Genomic DNA, 13,411 nt, shown 5'->3' with positions numbered 1-13,411 from the left:
GTGGAGATCAGTCCCAATGGAGAAATGTTCCTGCATTGCTATTCTGTCTTTGTTGAAGAAAGGTAATGAGAGTCTGCCAGGAGCTAAAATGGTTGGAGATTAGCACCTCCAAATCTGGTGGGCTCATGGAATTAGGAATCTCCTTTGTCAAGGATTGAAAGAAGGACATGAGGAGTTCCTGGTACAAGGAGAGACTGAATTATGCATGCCAAAGAGGGAGGAGAAAATGCATAGGACCTGAGGGAGGCAGGGGCAGTATGTGTGCTGTATGAAATAAGATACACAGGAGGAAAAAACAAAGCTCTAAGGAAGGACTTGTATTAAATTAAGAAAGCGTGAAGATGTCTGAGAATGAAGTCTAGAATGGAGTCGTGCTTGTGCTAGTCTGGAAACAGAATTATTGCAAGGGTGGCTTCAGATTATGCTGACTTAGGGGCTTGCAATGCCCAGGGTAGTTGCTTTGGATGTGAGCTCATTGATTACACATATCCACACTCATGGATACCTTCACCTCTCCCTCCACACAGGTACTCAGGGACATCTGTCACCCTGCTCTGTTGCTGGTCTCACCTCTAGCAGCACAAATGACTGGCCAGTCAGGACCTGGGTGCTGGGTGTGGGACTCACAGTCCCAGCATCTCATGCATTTGCAGGACAGTGCAGCTGCTTCTGCTCATCCCCAGTGTGCCAGACACAGCTGCCTTGCAGGCTCTGAGCTCCAGTGGCTTTTCACATGACCTCATGGAAAAAGACCCCTCCACCCCATGTGCTAAGCTGCCCAATTCTGTCCTCTCTCTGAAACATCCTTTATAAATGGAGGAACCAAATGTGGGAGTGGGAGCTCACGGGTTCTTTGCCATAGCCCAGCACACCCTGGCACACCCTGGCACACCCTGGCTCACAGCGTGGTTACCTCGTCACCATCCTTGATAAACTCCTTCCGGCAGATGTGGGCCATGATCCCAGCAGCCAGCGCGTCCCCCAGCACATTGATCATTGTTCTGAACCTGTCTCTGCAAAATGAAACAGTAATGGTGAGCTGTTGGCTCTTTGGGGAAATTCCTGTGCCTCCAGCAGCTGTAATTATGCCTGAAGGCCAGCTTTGCTGGGTTTATGAGCTAAAATGTTTAGAAATGTTAAGAAGGTTGGTATCAGGCATCCTGTAGTTATTGAACAGGTAATTTGGGTTCTCCAGCCTTTTCTGAGCTTGTTGGGCTGTGCTGCCACACACTTGTGCAGCTGAGCTCAGTGGAGCAGCTGTGTCCCCTGAGAGATACAAACTGATTGAGCACTGAAAAGGTGGAACTGCACATCACACCTGCACTTCTGTCCCAGTTTATATGTTAAGGTCAGCAGCATGGCCTGATTTGGAGACTGGTGCTGCAAATGTCCGAATTCAATAAAAGCAGAGATCAGCCAGCACAACCAGTGCCTTTTATTAGTGATCATGGTACCAATCTTAGCAACCAAAGTGCTACTTAAGAAGATTATTGTGTTGGTAGAGTGGGCAGGATACAATCAAAATAATTCAGAAGATTGCTATATAACTACACTCACAAACCAAGCAGCCACTGAACATATTTAAGTAATGTTTATTCCTGTAAAACCTGTGATGACTTTGGCTCTTAAGCAGCCTATGCAGTAGTTCTTAAAGACTCTTCATTTTCAGTTACCTTTTCCAATTTAAATTTGTGTGCTTGACAGTATTTTGTGTATATATAGTTAAACTGTTTTTCATTTATTCACTTATGGGATTTCTTCCCTGTTTACATCTTTTACACACTGTCTAAAAAATAAATCTATTAAAATACAGATTGTAAATAGACAAAAGCAACTGGCTGTCAAAGACAAGTGTTACACTTGAATCATCCTGGAACCCATTAGTTAAAATTGATGAGATTTCAGATGGTATAGCTTCTAAGTCTGAAATATGTCACGTCTTTTCCAAGAAAAACATATACATCTGAAAACTCTGTCATATTAGTGACTTAATTTATAAATGTAGGTTATAAAATGGAGGTTCAGAAATCTCCAGATGTTTGGCTTATTAAAGTCAGTGATGGTCCAATATCAACACTGCCCAGATTTCTGATTCTGTATCTTAATATAGAAAAGAATTGAAACTCTGTGCTGATTTTTTCCCCAGATATTTTAAGCAGGTACTCAGTGCATATAAATGCTTATGCATTTGCCTGCTTAATTATCATGAAAATTCCTGCATGACAGCTTATTTGTGTGTGGAGTTACCAAATTGTGCATACAGCTGTGTGTAACTTCAGCAGTAATATTCCACAGCCTACACCTAGACACAGTTGTTGACTCCAGGACCCAGTCCTACACTTGTTTGCTCAATCCATTTTTTTTAGTTCCTGCTGTTCTGATTTAGGGTTTTGCCTTGAAGAAAATTTCCACAGGAACATGTTAAACAGGGAAAAAAGTAGTTACAGCACATACTGATAAAAGTTCCTGTTACTCATTGACTTCTTTCCTTCTTGATTATCAAATAGTGATTCTTGGAAAGATATTCAGTGTTGTGAATTTTGGATTGTGCAACAAGTCAGCTGTGGTAGAGAAGAAGCTGTGTGAGCAGAGCTCAAGTGTCCGGTTTTCGGCTGTTTGGATGGCCTGGAAAGGCCCGGGGTGGCCTTGGGGCAGCCCGCGTATCAAAGGAACAGAAGAGGCTTCAGTTCTTTTCTCGGTCTCGGTGTTTATTAATTGTTTATCTAAAAGATTTTCTCTCGGCCCGACAGAGCTCTGCTCAGCAGCCAGCCATGAGCACACTCCCTCCCCTCCGGGCGGTCACCTATCTTTATACCCAAAGTTACGTGTACAATATTTATCATTTTTCCCCAATACCTTTTACCCTTATTGACCAGTGCACTTTTAGTAACAACCAATCTCAAAGTGCCACCATCACCACAGAAGATGGAGGAGAAGTAGAAGAAGAAGAAGGACAGGACACGCCCCAATTCCTCCATCTTACTTCTCTAAACCCCCCTGTACAGAAATCCTAAACCCTGTGTCTCACTCTCTAACTAACTAATCCCTTCACCATTCACCCCGGTGAAATCCTCCTATCCTCATACAGGTGTCGTCTCCCGTGTAGGATCCAGCCACCAGACACTTCTGGCAACATTCCAGGACTCCCGAGCCCCCCAAGGGTGGTCTCGGTGACTCGGCACCTCAGTCCTGAGGTGCTGAGATCCCACACTCAAGAGTTTGGGCTCCCTTTTGAGCTCTAATTAGCATCTTTTCAAGGCAGGATTTTCCCAAGGAAACAGTGCTCTGCACTGAAACTCTTAAGCAAAGGGACTGCCTGGCACAGTTGTGTTCCCCGTTCTGAGTGTATGAGCAGTCTGCACTGTGCATCAGCAGAATCACAGCACACACCATTGGTGTTTCTCCACTGAGAGGCCAGCCTGCTGCAGGTGGCATTTCTCTCAGTGCAAACCTGGGAGTCACTGCTATTTGAGCTCTAATTGATATTTTTAAAGATGTAAAACTTTTACCTTGTGTTTGATAAACGAGCTAGGAAGCATTTTGCTTTTCTTCTTTCTGTCTCTAAGCACTAGCCAAAGGTATGAAGGTCACATACACATTATGGCTACCTAAGAGAGTTGTAATACCTGCAGTGCATTGTAATGGGTATTTCAGTCTCGTGAGATCATCTAACCAGCCTTCTTTAAGCATTCTTCACACTCCAGTACTTCCAAAACTAATACTGAAAATATTCATCGTGTCAACCATGTTGACACTTTGCATCTGCAGGCTCTTGAAACCACCAAGTGCCGAAATACAGAAATATGCTTTTTGTTTGAAAGGTCATCTGCAAAAGACAGAAAATTGGGTCTATTCCTTACTCACTTTTTAATGCCATCTGGAGCTATAGCCTGAAAAAATCTTTTCTCTGTTGTTTTGAAAAGTTGTGTAAGACAAAAAGAAGAATAATTCCCATGTACACTGGAAGGCTTACTGGAAAAACAATGAAGTGTTGATGTTGCAAGAGCTGGGCAAAAACTGAGCAATATAGAGGGAAAAGGCTTTTGTAATACAGTCTTAAATATTCATACAACACAAGATTCATGACTTCTATTAATGCTAATAATAATAACATTCTGTTACACTGGACAGAAAATATTTTTTTCTCACAATTCTTCATACAAAAAAAAAAAAAGTGGCTAAAAGTTGAGTAAAATAGGATATATAACAGAATTCACTTGTAACACAATTTACCCAGGACCCTGATGTAATGAAACTCCCTATATTAAAGGAGATATATTTTATATAACTTAAATAAAAATAATTTGGATGTTTCCTTGTGTATGCATATGCTAGTTGCACAGTTAATTGACATGCTAATGAGCTAGAGACCAGTATTTTATGATTCATCTTCCTAGACTATTCAAAATTGATTGATTCATCAGCATTTACATGAAAGTTGAGAGTGCCAATAAACCACTCCATATGAATTTTTAAAGTGACTCTTCTCATGGGTAACACAAATCCCTTTCATCCTGGCTGTGCTGGAAATGCCCCCTGACTGGGGATGTAGCACAGTGCCCTCTCTGCAGAGCAGCTGCACTTGCAGAATTGGGGGCTGCAAGCAGGTGCTGCCTCTTTAGCACTGAAATCAGAGCACAGAATTGCACCGGGACCTGTGGTGAGAGGCAGACATGGGTGGTGCCAGCACTCAGGCTGGCTGTGCTGGGCTTACAGAGCAGTAGCCATCCTCACCATCCCCTCTTGTCATGGGCACCGGGGTGCCAGGGGTGCCAGTGCTCCCTGCTGCCTTTGGCAGTGGCTCAGGCCTCTTGCAGAGTGTTTCACTACTCTGACATCATGGCCTTGAAATGTCAGTGGGCTGAAGAGTAGAGGCAGGCAAACCATGTTTCCTAGGAATGCTGGCCCCTTATCCTTGCCTGAGCAAAGATCCAGAGTTGCCCCTTATGCATATTTGTCTGGCTCAATCTTCAAACTGGTCTTGAAGATCATCATCCAGCCTGGCTGGGTGCAGCCACTTTCACTGCCTGACTATCCTAGATAAAAGTAGTTCTTTTGGGATCTGACTTGAGGTAGGTACTTAGTTCTACTTCTTTATCCTCCCTCCCTGTGGATGTGAAGATTGATCAATGTCCTCTTCTGGACAACCTTATCTATGTAAAAAGCTGCTGTGGTGACATTTCCAGCTCTGGTTTTAGCCTAAATTTACTCAATTTCTTCAGCCTTTCCATGCAAGACATATTTCCAAGACTCATCTAGACTCCCTTATTTGTCTATCTGTTTCAATATAATGTCCACTTCAGCAGAGTTCTTAATGTAAGGCTACGTGAATGTAGCCTTAACCCTAACCCTTACCCTAACCTTAACCTGTTTTTAATGTAAGGCTACATGATTCAAAGAAAGAATCACTTCTTATACATATATATATATATATATATATATATATATATATACACACACATTTATGTTATATAAATGTAATTTATATATATGTATACAAATTGTGTTACTTACAGTGCCCAGTCGACAGCAATAATCAATGTGATGTCATCTGTTGGGAGCCCCACTGAGGTGAGAACGATGACCATGGTCACCAGGCCAGCTTGTGGGATGCCTGCAGCCCCTATGCTGGCAGCTGTTGCTGTGATACTTGAACAAGGAAAGAAAGGAATAAGCTTTACTTTCTGGAAGAAACCACACCATGTTCCTAAACCATGCTCTTACACAAGGCACTGCATGGAAGTGCCGGTGTTTTGTCTCACCTGGCAGAATCCAGGTGAGACAGCAAGGACAGGCCAAAGTGTCTGCCCAGGGCTAAATTCTCACCCTCAGCCGTGGCAGCCTTGGCACGGGTGGGGCAGTTCTGTTCTCTGCCAGTATCAGAGGTGCAGAGCAGAGGGGCCGGCCAGGCTGTGGGCTGAGTTCTGCCAGCTTCTCCTGGGTGATGACAGCACCCAGAGCTGAGTGCCAGGAGCCTGCCAGCCCCACTCGTGGCTGTTGTCCTTGGCAGCCCAGCTCCCAGCAGGCACCTCTGGGGCACCATGGGCAAATCCTCGCCCGGCCCTGCCTGGGCCTTCCCTGTCAATCTGTCCCAAGGGCTGGGCCAAGGGTAAAGAGGCTGGGCCAGGGTGAAGCCCTTGCACAGCACAAGGCTTTGCATACTTGGATATAAATGTGAAGCAAGCCTGAATGTGACTGTACATGTTCAGTTTCTGGTAAGTATTTTTACTTGACCTTCATACAGTTTTTTTCAGCCAGGCAAGTAGAAATGAGTGGGAGACCAGGGCAAGAGTAGACCTGGCAGGTTTAACATTTTTTTTTCATAATGTTATTTTTAAGGAAGGGATTTAATTCCTTTTTCCAGGAGCAAAAGTGACTGGATGTATTCATTTCCACCCAACTAGTGACTTCTAAGAGCTAGGCCATCCAGCAGAGAGACAAAGAACAAATGTTGACAGTTGTAAAAGGATGACAGAAAGCATTTACACTGATAATCCTCTGCATTCATCAGTCAAGAATGTCAGGGCTTTTGGCCAGCAGTTAAGTCTCATTAACCTACTATGGAAAATGAGGATAAGTGTATTCACCCATATGGAAACTGAAACACAGGGATAGCCAGTCCCTTGATGCAGCTGTACAGTGTACCAGTACAGCAGCAGCAGTGTTTCTACCTAGAGCCCTTTGGTTTTAAATAAAGAAAATACATTAGCATGTGGGTGTGATAGGGAAGGGGAAAAACCTAAAATTAAATTTTGCAAAAGTTAACTTGTGTAGCATCCTAATAACATTGCAATAGAGGATAGATAGGAAGGGACAGAAGTTCAGTAGCTGAGTAAGAGATAACTGTAATTAGCATTAAAAGCCTTTCCAGTTAGTGCTAGGAAATGGCTGCCTCATCAGGACTGCTTCTGCCTCTTACATCAGGCCACAAAGCCTCAGGACTTATTTGAGAGTAAAACCAGGAATATTTAACTTAGATTTTACAAGCAAGCTCATCTGCTGTTCCATTCTATCTTTACCTTAATATAGAGGTTTTTTTTCTGTAAGATGATCAGTTGATAGAAATCTTTACTTTCTTTCTCTGTTTGCTTTCTATCAGTGTTTGCATTGATAGAAACTGTTAACCTGGATTTTACAAACTATGAGCAAAATAGACTGATTATTTGTCCAATATTTTTTTCCCTCTGGCAAAAATATCCTGGCATTCAGAATTATTTGAATTTTAAATCTCCAGGTCCTAAAGTATCAAGATCTAGGGTAGGTTTGGCCTGTAGAATACTGTTTGAATTTGGATGACATCATTGATGGTACTGAGTCCACCATGATTTCCTGTTTAGCTTCCTCATTTGTGCATCTTTTTATTTTTCTTATCTTCTTGGATTTTCCCCAGTCTTTACTTGCATTTTCAGTCTATGGTTTTACTTCTTTCTGGTCCTTATGTACTAGCACTTAATGTGGGGGGTAAAAGAGATAAAAGGAGGCTCTGCTAAGAAAAAGTTAGAGCTTACAGTCTTCCCATTTGCTATCACCCTTCTTTATTTTTAAAATTATTGTCTTTACTTCAAACTGTGTATAATATCTGCTCATGCTCTGCCATGTTTTTGCATCACATGCTAAAAAAAAAACCCCTCAAAATTCCAAATCACAAAAGACTTAAATTTTAGCACAGGCGCATTCCAACAGTTTTCAAAGAGAGTGTAAGCCTGAAGCAGAGCTCATATGGGCACAATTTATTTCTTCTTTTTGTAGTCCAACCAGGTCCTGCCAGAAGGCCATTAGCAAACCTCAGCTGTCATCTGGGGTTGGTTTCAGGACTCCTCTTGTCATGAGGGTTTTCAGGTCCAGCAGGAGATGGGCAAGGCCCAGCAGTGTAAATGGGGCAGTGGTGAGGTCAGTGGGTGGGTAGTTAAGCAGATCTCAAATATATTGCACAAAGCTCTGACTATGAGGAATGTTTTTATAATCATTTGTTCCCTGCTGGAAACCTGCAGGTTTCAGTCCCTGAGGAATTCTTTGGCAGTCACTGGAGTTATTCTGGCAGTAATTGTTCAGCTGGATCTTCCAGTCTTTTGGATCCATTACAGACCTTTCAGGGATGGAGTACACAGCTATAACACTCTCTACCCACTGACAGCATGGTTGTTTGTAAAGCTTTCTGCTTTAACAAGCAGCAGAAAAGACAATTAAAAAACATCTTAGTGAAAACCTGCCATGATGGTAGCATCTGTCTTCCTTCCCCTTATCCTGCAAGTTTCCCAGCACACACTATTCCCTGTTACTTGATGTAAGACTTCCAGTTTTGCAACTTTTTAACCTTTTCCTTTCACTTGAAGACACGAATCAGACTTTAAATTGAAAACAGTTGTGAAGTTAAAAATAGTATTTTAAACACTAATAATAATGAAATGTTCCAATGCTAGAAGTGATCAGTGGGTTGCCTAAAAGCAAAAATTAGACAGTTATCCTCAAACAGAAGTGCATTTCCTGCTGTCCACAAGCATCTATTGAACAGGACCACTACAATTTCTCTGTGAGCAGTCCCTGATCTCTGTGCTACTTGGAAAAAACCCTTCCATGAGGGATGCATGATAACAGCAGAGATGAGTTTTGTTCTTGCTACAAACAAGAGCAGCGCCTCAGACTCAACAAAACGATGGCCCTGATGGGTCCCTTCCAACTCAGCTGGTTCCATGACTCTGTGCAAACCCCAGCATGTGGAATTTGGGTGTGTATTGAAGTGGAGGGAGAAGACCCACCTTTCTTGATCAGCATCGACTCATTTATTGACTCAATCAATCACTTTTTATAACCATGTTAATTAAGTTCATGCATATTGCAAACTTGAGCTCACAATAGGTCAGAGATAACACACCAACCCCTCCTTATGTTTCCAATACCAAGATTTGTGTTCTCAAACTTACTTTTACTTTCTCAAAACAGCCAAAGATAGAATATCTACTTGTTATGAGAAAGCTGCCTGAGAACTCTGGTATGCAAGGTTCTCAAGACCTTCATGTTTGTCACTTTTACTTGTAATTAAAAACAACCTGAGAACTTCTACTGTTTACAGAAACAGGCTGTGAGAATCTGCTCCTCACAGCTGCCTTCTAAGCCATCTCTGAAAAAATCTCCAACAGGTGTGTACCTGATGGTGATGATCTGCCCAAAGTCCAGCTCGTAGTTGTTGACCTGGGCGATGAAGATGGCGGCCACGGCCTCGTAGAGCGCCGTCCCGTCCATGTTGATGGTGGCTCCCACGGGCAGCACGAAGCGCGCGATCCTCCTGTCCACGTGGTTGTTCTCCAGCAAGCACTTGAAAGTGATAGGCAGAGTGGCTGAGCTGCACAACAGCACACAACAACACACTGGGTTATTTTGGTGTGGGGGCTTGAATATATATTGTATTGTAAGATCTGTGTGTGTCAATGTGGGGGCCTGAGTATATGTTGTATTGTAAGACCTGTGTGAGTCCGAGTTGCTCCAAACGAGCTGCAGCTGCAGGGTCCTTAGTTGGGCAGCAGCTGTAGCTCGTGAAGGTAACTGAGATAAATAGGGGTGAGTCGAGAGCCCAAGAAGAACCCCTGAGAAGACAGAAAGGACTGAGCTGTAGAGAATGGAGAAGAGCCCCAGCAGAGAGGTAAGAACAACGCTGCAGCGAAGATTACAACAACTGGTGGCCATGTGTGAGGAAGAACGCACAACCAAACATTGAGAGAAGGTATGGAATCCCCTGGACAGCCGAGAGCTGTGGCAGCCTGAGAGCTGGGACACTAGAAATGTAACAACAACAAGTGGTAGAAGATAGGACAGCTGAGAGCTGTGGCAGCCTGAGAGCTGGGACTGTATATGTATTGTAATTGTATAATTGTTAAAAGAAAAGGGGGGAAATGTGGGGGCCTGAGTATATGTTGTATTGTAAGATCTGTGTGGGTCCAAGTTGCTCCAAATGAGCTGCAGCTGCAGAGTCCTTAGTTGGGCAGCAGCTGTAGCTCGTGAAGGTAACTGAAATAAATAGGGGTGGGTCAAGAGCCCAGGAGGAGCCCCTGAGAAGACAGAAAGGACTGTGCTGCAGAGAATGGAGAAGAGCCCCAGCAGAGAGGCAAGAACAACACTGCAGCGAAGATTACAACATTTTGGTTTCTGGGGAATTGGAGCAAACCTTGTCCTGGCAGGGGAAGTTTCACACAACCATCCGAGCTTCTCGCTCCTTGCTCTGCCAGGTAACTCACTCCTTTGCTTGATGGAGGATAAAGACAGTTACACGTATAAATGTTGGAGTTAGTGCCAATTTTGCTTCCCAAAGTTAGAAATATTTTTCTCTCTTTCCCTGTTTCAGAGGCAAATGGACAGAATTTCCACAGAGGCAGTGTTGTACACGCAAATGCAAAGAAAGGGAGCAACGTCCTTTGCAGCTTATTACTAAAATCTCTGAAAACTGTTTTATACTCATGGTTTCTAAAAACGTTTCCTTTCAGGCCTACCTCATGTGTAAACAATTTTTTATTTCTGCAAGGGTTAGACAAAGATCTTATCAACAGAAGGCTGAAAATAAAAGCTGCAGACAAAATGTCTGTGTTTAAGAATATAAAATCCCATTTTTCCCCTAGGACAGATCTGCCCTCATCCCTTGTCTGACCATACAACAACCACATAACTGCAGGTCATATAATAATCTGTACACATGTAAATGAGATGTGTGTGGAATAGAATGGAATGATATAAGAACATTTTACAGGTATTAATTTTAAATTGAGCTTGGTAGCCTAAAAAATATTTCTGATTTTTGTTTTCATTAATTGAGACAATTAACAAAACACTGTATGGTCATTTATTTTCTCATTTTTAATAAAAGGCACACATTTTTAAATACTAACACACTAACATATATTCATTTGTATATTTTATCAGCCTTTTGGTAACATTCTGCATTTTACCATGTGATGTCTCATTCACTGATGTCATGAGTAATGAGACTGCATTCAAGTGAGTAAGGGGGTATTTTTTATGGCACATTAGTTTGTATGGAAAATAAGTAGCACCACTGAAAAAATACATAAATCACAAAATATTTTGCTTGTTATTACACCAGCTTTAATGAACTGCTCCCTATCTGAGCTGCTGACTATTTTAATAGATGTAATATAGCAAACTTCTTCAAAACTACTCCAAAGTTACCTCTTAAAAAAGATGGTGATAGGGGAAATACAGTATGGTGACACTGTGATCTTCAGTGTCCTGTTGTCCTGTGATTTACATGCCCTGAGCCAGGAAATCCAGGTGTCTTCCCCCTGGTTTGGCAGCTCAGGTTGCTCTGTCACTGTGTGTACTGACCCTCACATTGGCTCCAGTACCTAAATCTTATAATGACCATTGAAGATAACACATTGCATCTGCAAATTCTATCTCAGTTGTTGCAAATGTCCTATGAAAGCACAGAGGGATTCCAAAAACTCTGAAATCACAACCCCATGTTTGCAGGAATGCCTAAGCAAAATGTTTCCATGAGTAGGAGTTGTCATTTCATATTTGTGCAAGCTGTTTGAGGAAAGTAACCGTGTTTGGAAAGGAAAAGTAACTTCCTGCTCTGGAAACACAAAAGAGAAAAGACAAGCCTATGTTTTCAGTATGATAGCTCTGTTTTCTATAAATTTATGAAGTCTAACTGCTGAATTATGTACCACAAACTGGCATTGACTGCCTGGAAATCCAGACCAAAGTCTTTCTCTAAGTATGTAAATATGCTGGAAAGGCAAGAAAGCAATGAAAATCTGATTACCTCCTGTAATGGGGGTATAGTAAACTTTTTAAATTCAGGCAGTCCTGGTGTTTAATCAATATTTACTTTGAAAAACAAACACAGCAAAGCATAACCCCATAATCCCCAAGCTGCTCAGGAGATGTCATTTCTCTCTTGAGCGTACCTGTCATTTTTCACACGGTCATTTGTGAATGACTGAAATCCTCTGCTTCTTGTTTGCCATAAAATGTTCATAAAACAAGAGGCTGAGGCTCACAAATCATGTGGAACTGAAAGCCCTGGGAGAAGCTGCAACCAGGAGCAGACTCAGTAGCATTTCTAGATGTTCTGACTAATGGCTTCACCAAGAAAAAATGACTTAACTCATTGTCTCCTTTTCCTGCAGCTACTCAGTTTTGGAGGGTTACTTATTTTTCAGGACAGTCTTCCCTCAGACATTTGGCTTTTCTGTAACACAACCCTGTGTAATTTCTTTGGGTGGAAATGAGGACAAAAAGGTAATCTTACAAGTCCTTGCCACCCTGCCCACACTCTGGCGTACCAGAATATTAAACCTGAGTGCCTGCCTGTTCTGAGGGCAGAGGGCTGAGCTGTCAAATGTGCAAATTTCAGCTGATTAACGTTACAGTTGGGTTGATATGTGAAAAATATTGTGCAAAACAACCTCATAATACCAATGGCCCAACCATTAATTCAACTTTTAAACTTGTTCACTATCTCACAGTTAGACGTGTCTTTCATTTGAAGTTTATGCTGCCTGAAGTAAAATTTCTAAGGCACATAACAACACATTGGATTTGTTGTCTGTTAAATATTACAATAATAAAGAAAATGGTCAGAATGTAAATGCAATGATGATGAAAAGCATGCAAGATATTGCAAGAAAACAAATTTCCAGATTCTTGTACTTCTTAGACAGGCAACTACTACGTTGTCTCACTCAAATTTCTGACACTGCATCTTACAGTTAGTAGGATGTGTGTCCCACCTACTCCTGCTGAAAGACTTTCCAGAACTCTTTGCTCAGATGAGAAATTTAATTTATGATCTAGAGGTAGTCTTCTCAATTTGCACTAAATTTGCTTTTATGTGCTTTCTATATTTCTCCTTGCACAATCAGCTGTTGTAACACATGATGTTAAAAATCAGCTTTGTCCTCTCTCAGCCTGGATTGACCCAAGCAGTCTTTTTAACCTCTCACTTAGCAGATTGCTGCTTTACATCCCTGGTTACCCTTTCAGCACCTGTTTCACAGAAATGAACTTTTCCTGAATACAGCTGACAAAAGTTGTGTGGAACATCCTAGAAGAGGTTGTCCAATGATGTTCCATTTTTGCTCATATTGTATCATCTGGCACAGCCCAGAAAAATATGTCTTATTTAAGGCACTGGCTATTGGTAGCTCTCAGAAGACAAAGGGAAAAAAAAAAGGTCCTACTGTAGTTTTGGAGTAATATTAATATACAATTTCAATATTATAAAAGACATTATCAAATAATTTGGCTAATTTGTCTTTCTAGTTAAACTTGGTGAAATTTGTTTTCTTGAAAGCTATTTTTATCTAGTGTTAAACAGTGGAGCAGTAACATTAAAGCCTGACATTTAATATTTATTAAAAGAAAAAAAATACTCTAAAGCACTGGTCTTAATCTG

General features: G+C 41.8%; 1 protein-coding gene across 1 annotated transcript in view; it reads right to left on the bottom strand.

Annotated features, from left to right (window-relative positions):
* SLC1A7 (solute carrier family 1 member 7) overlaps window positions 1–13,411 on the bottom strand; it is a 49,572-nt gene that overhangs the window by 2,429 nt on the left and 33,732 nt on the right. The window contains exons 8-10 of the mRNA XM_005482273.4: window positions 9,146–9,340; window positions 5,515–5,649; window positions 914–1,013 (exon numbers count right to left, since the gene is read on the bottom strand). Of these exons, the coding sequence (XP_005482330.1) occupies window positions 914–1,013; window positions 5,515–5,649; window positions 9,146–9,340 (430 nt within the window). The remainder of the gene's footprint in view (window positions 1–913; window positions 1,014–5,514; window positions 5,650–9,145; window positions 9,341–13,411) is intronic.

This window comes from Zonotrichia albicollis, chromosome 8, assembly GCF_047830755.1.
Source record: "Zonotrichia albicollis isolate bZonAlb1 chromosome 8, bZonAlb1.hap1, whole genome shotgun sequence".
Lineage (NCBI taxonomy): Eukaryota > Metazoa > Chordata > Aves > Passeriformes > Passerellidae > Zonotrichia > Zonotrichia albicollis.
The sequence above is the reverse complement of the archived record's forward strand: the minus strand, read 5'-3'. Positions and strand labels throughout refer to the sequence as shown.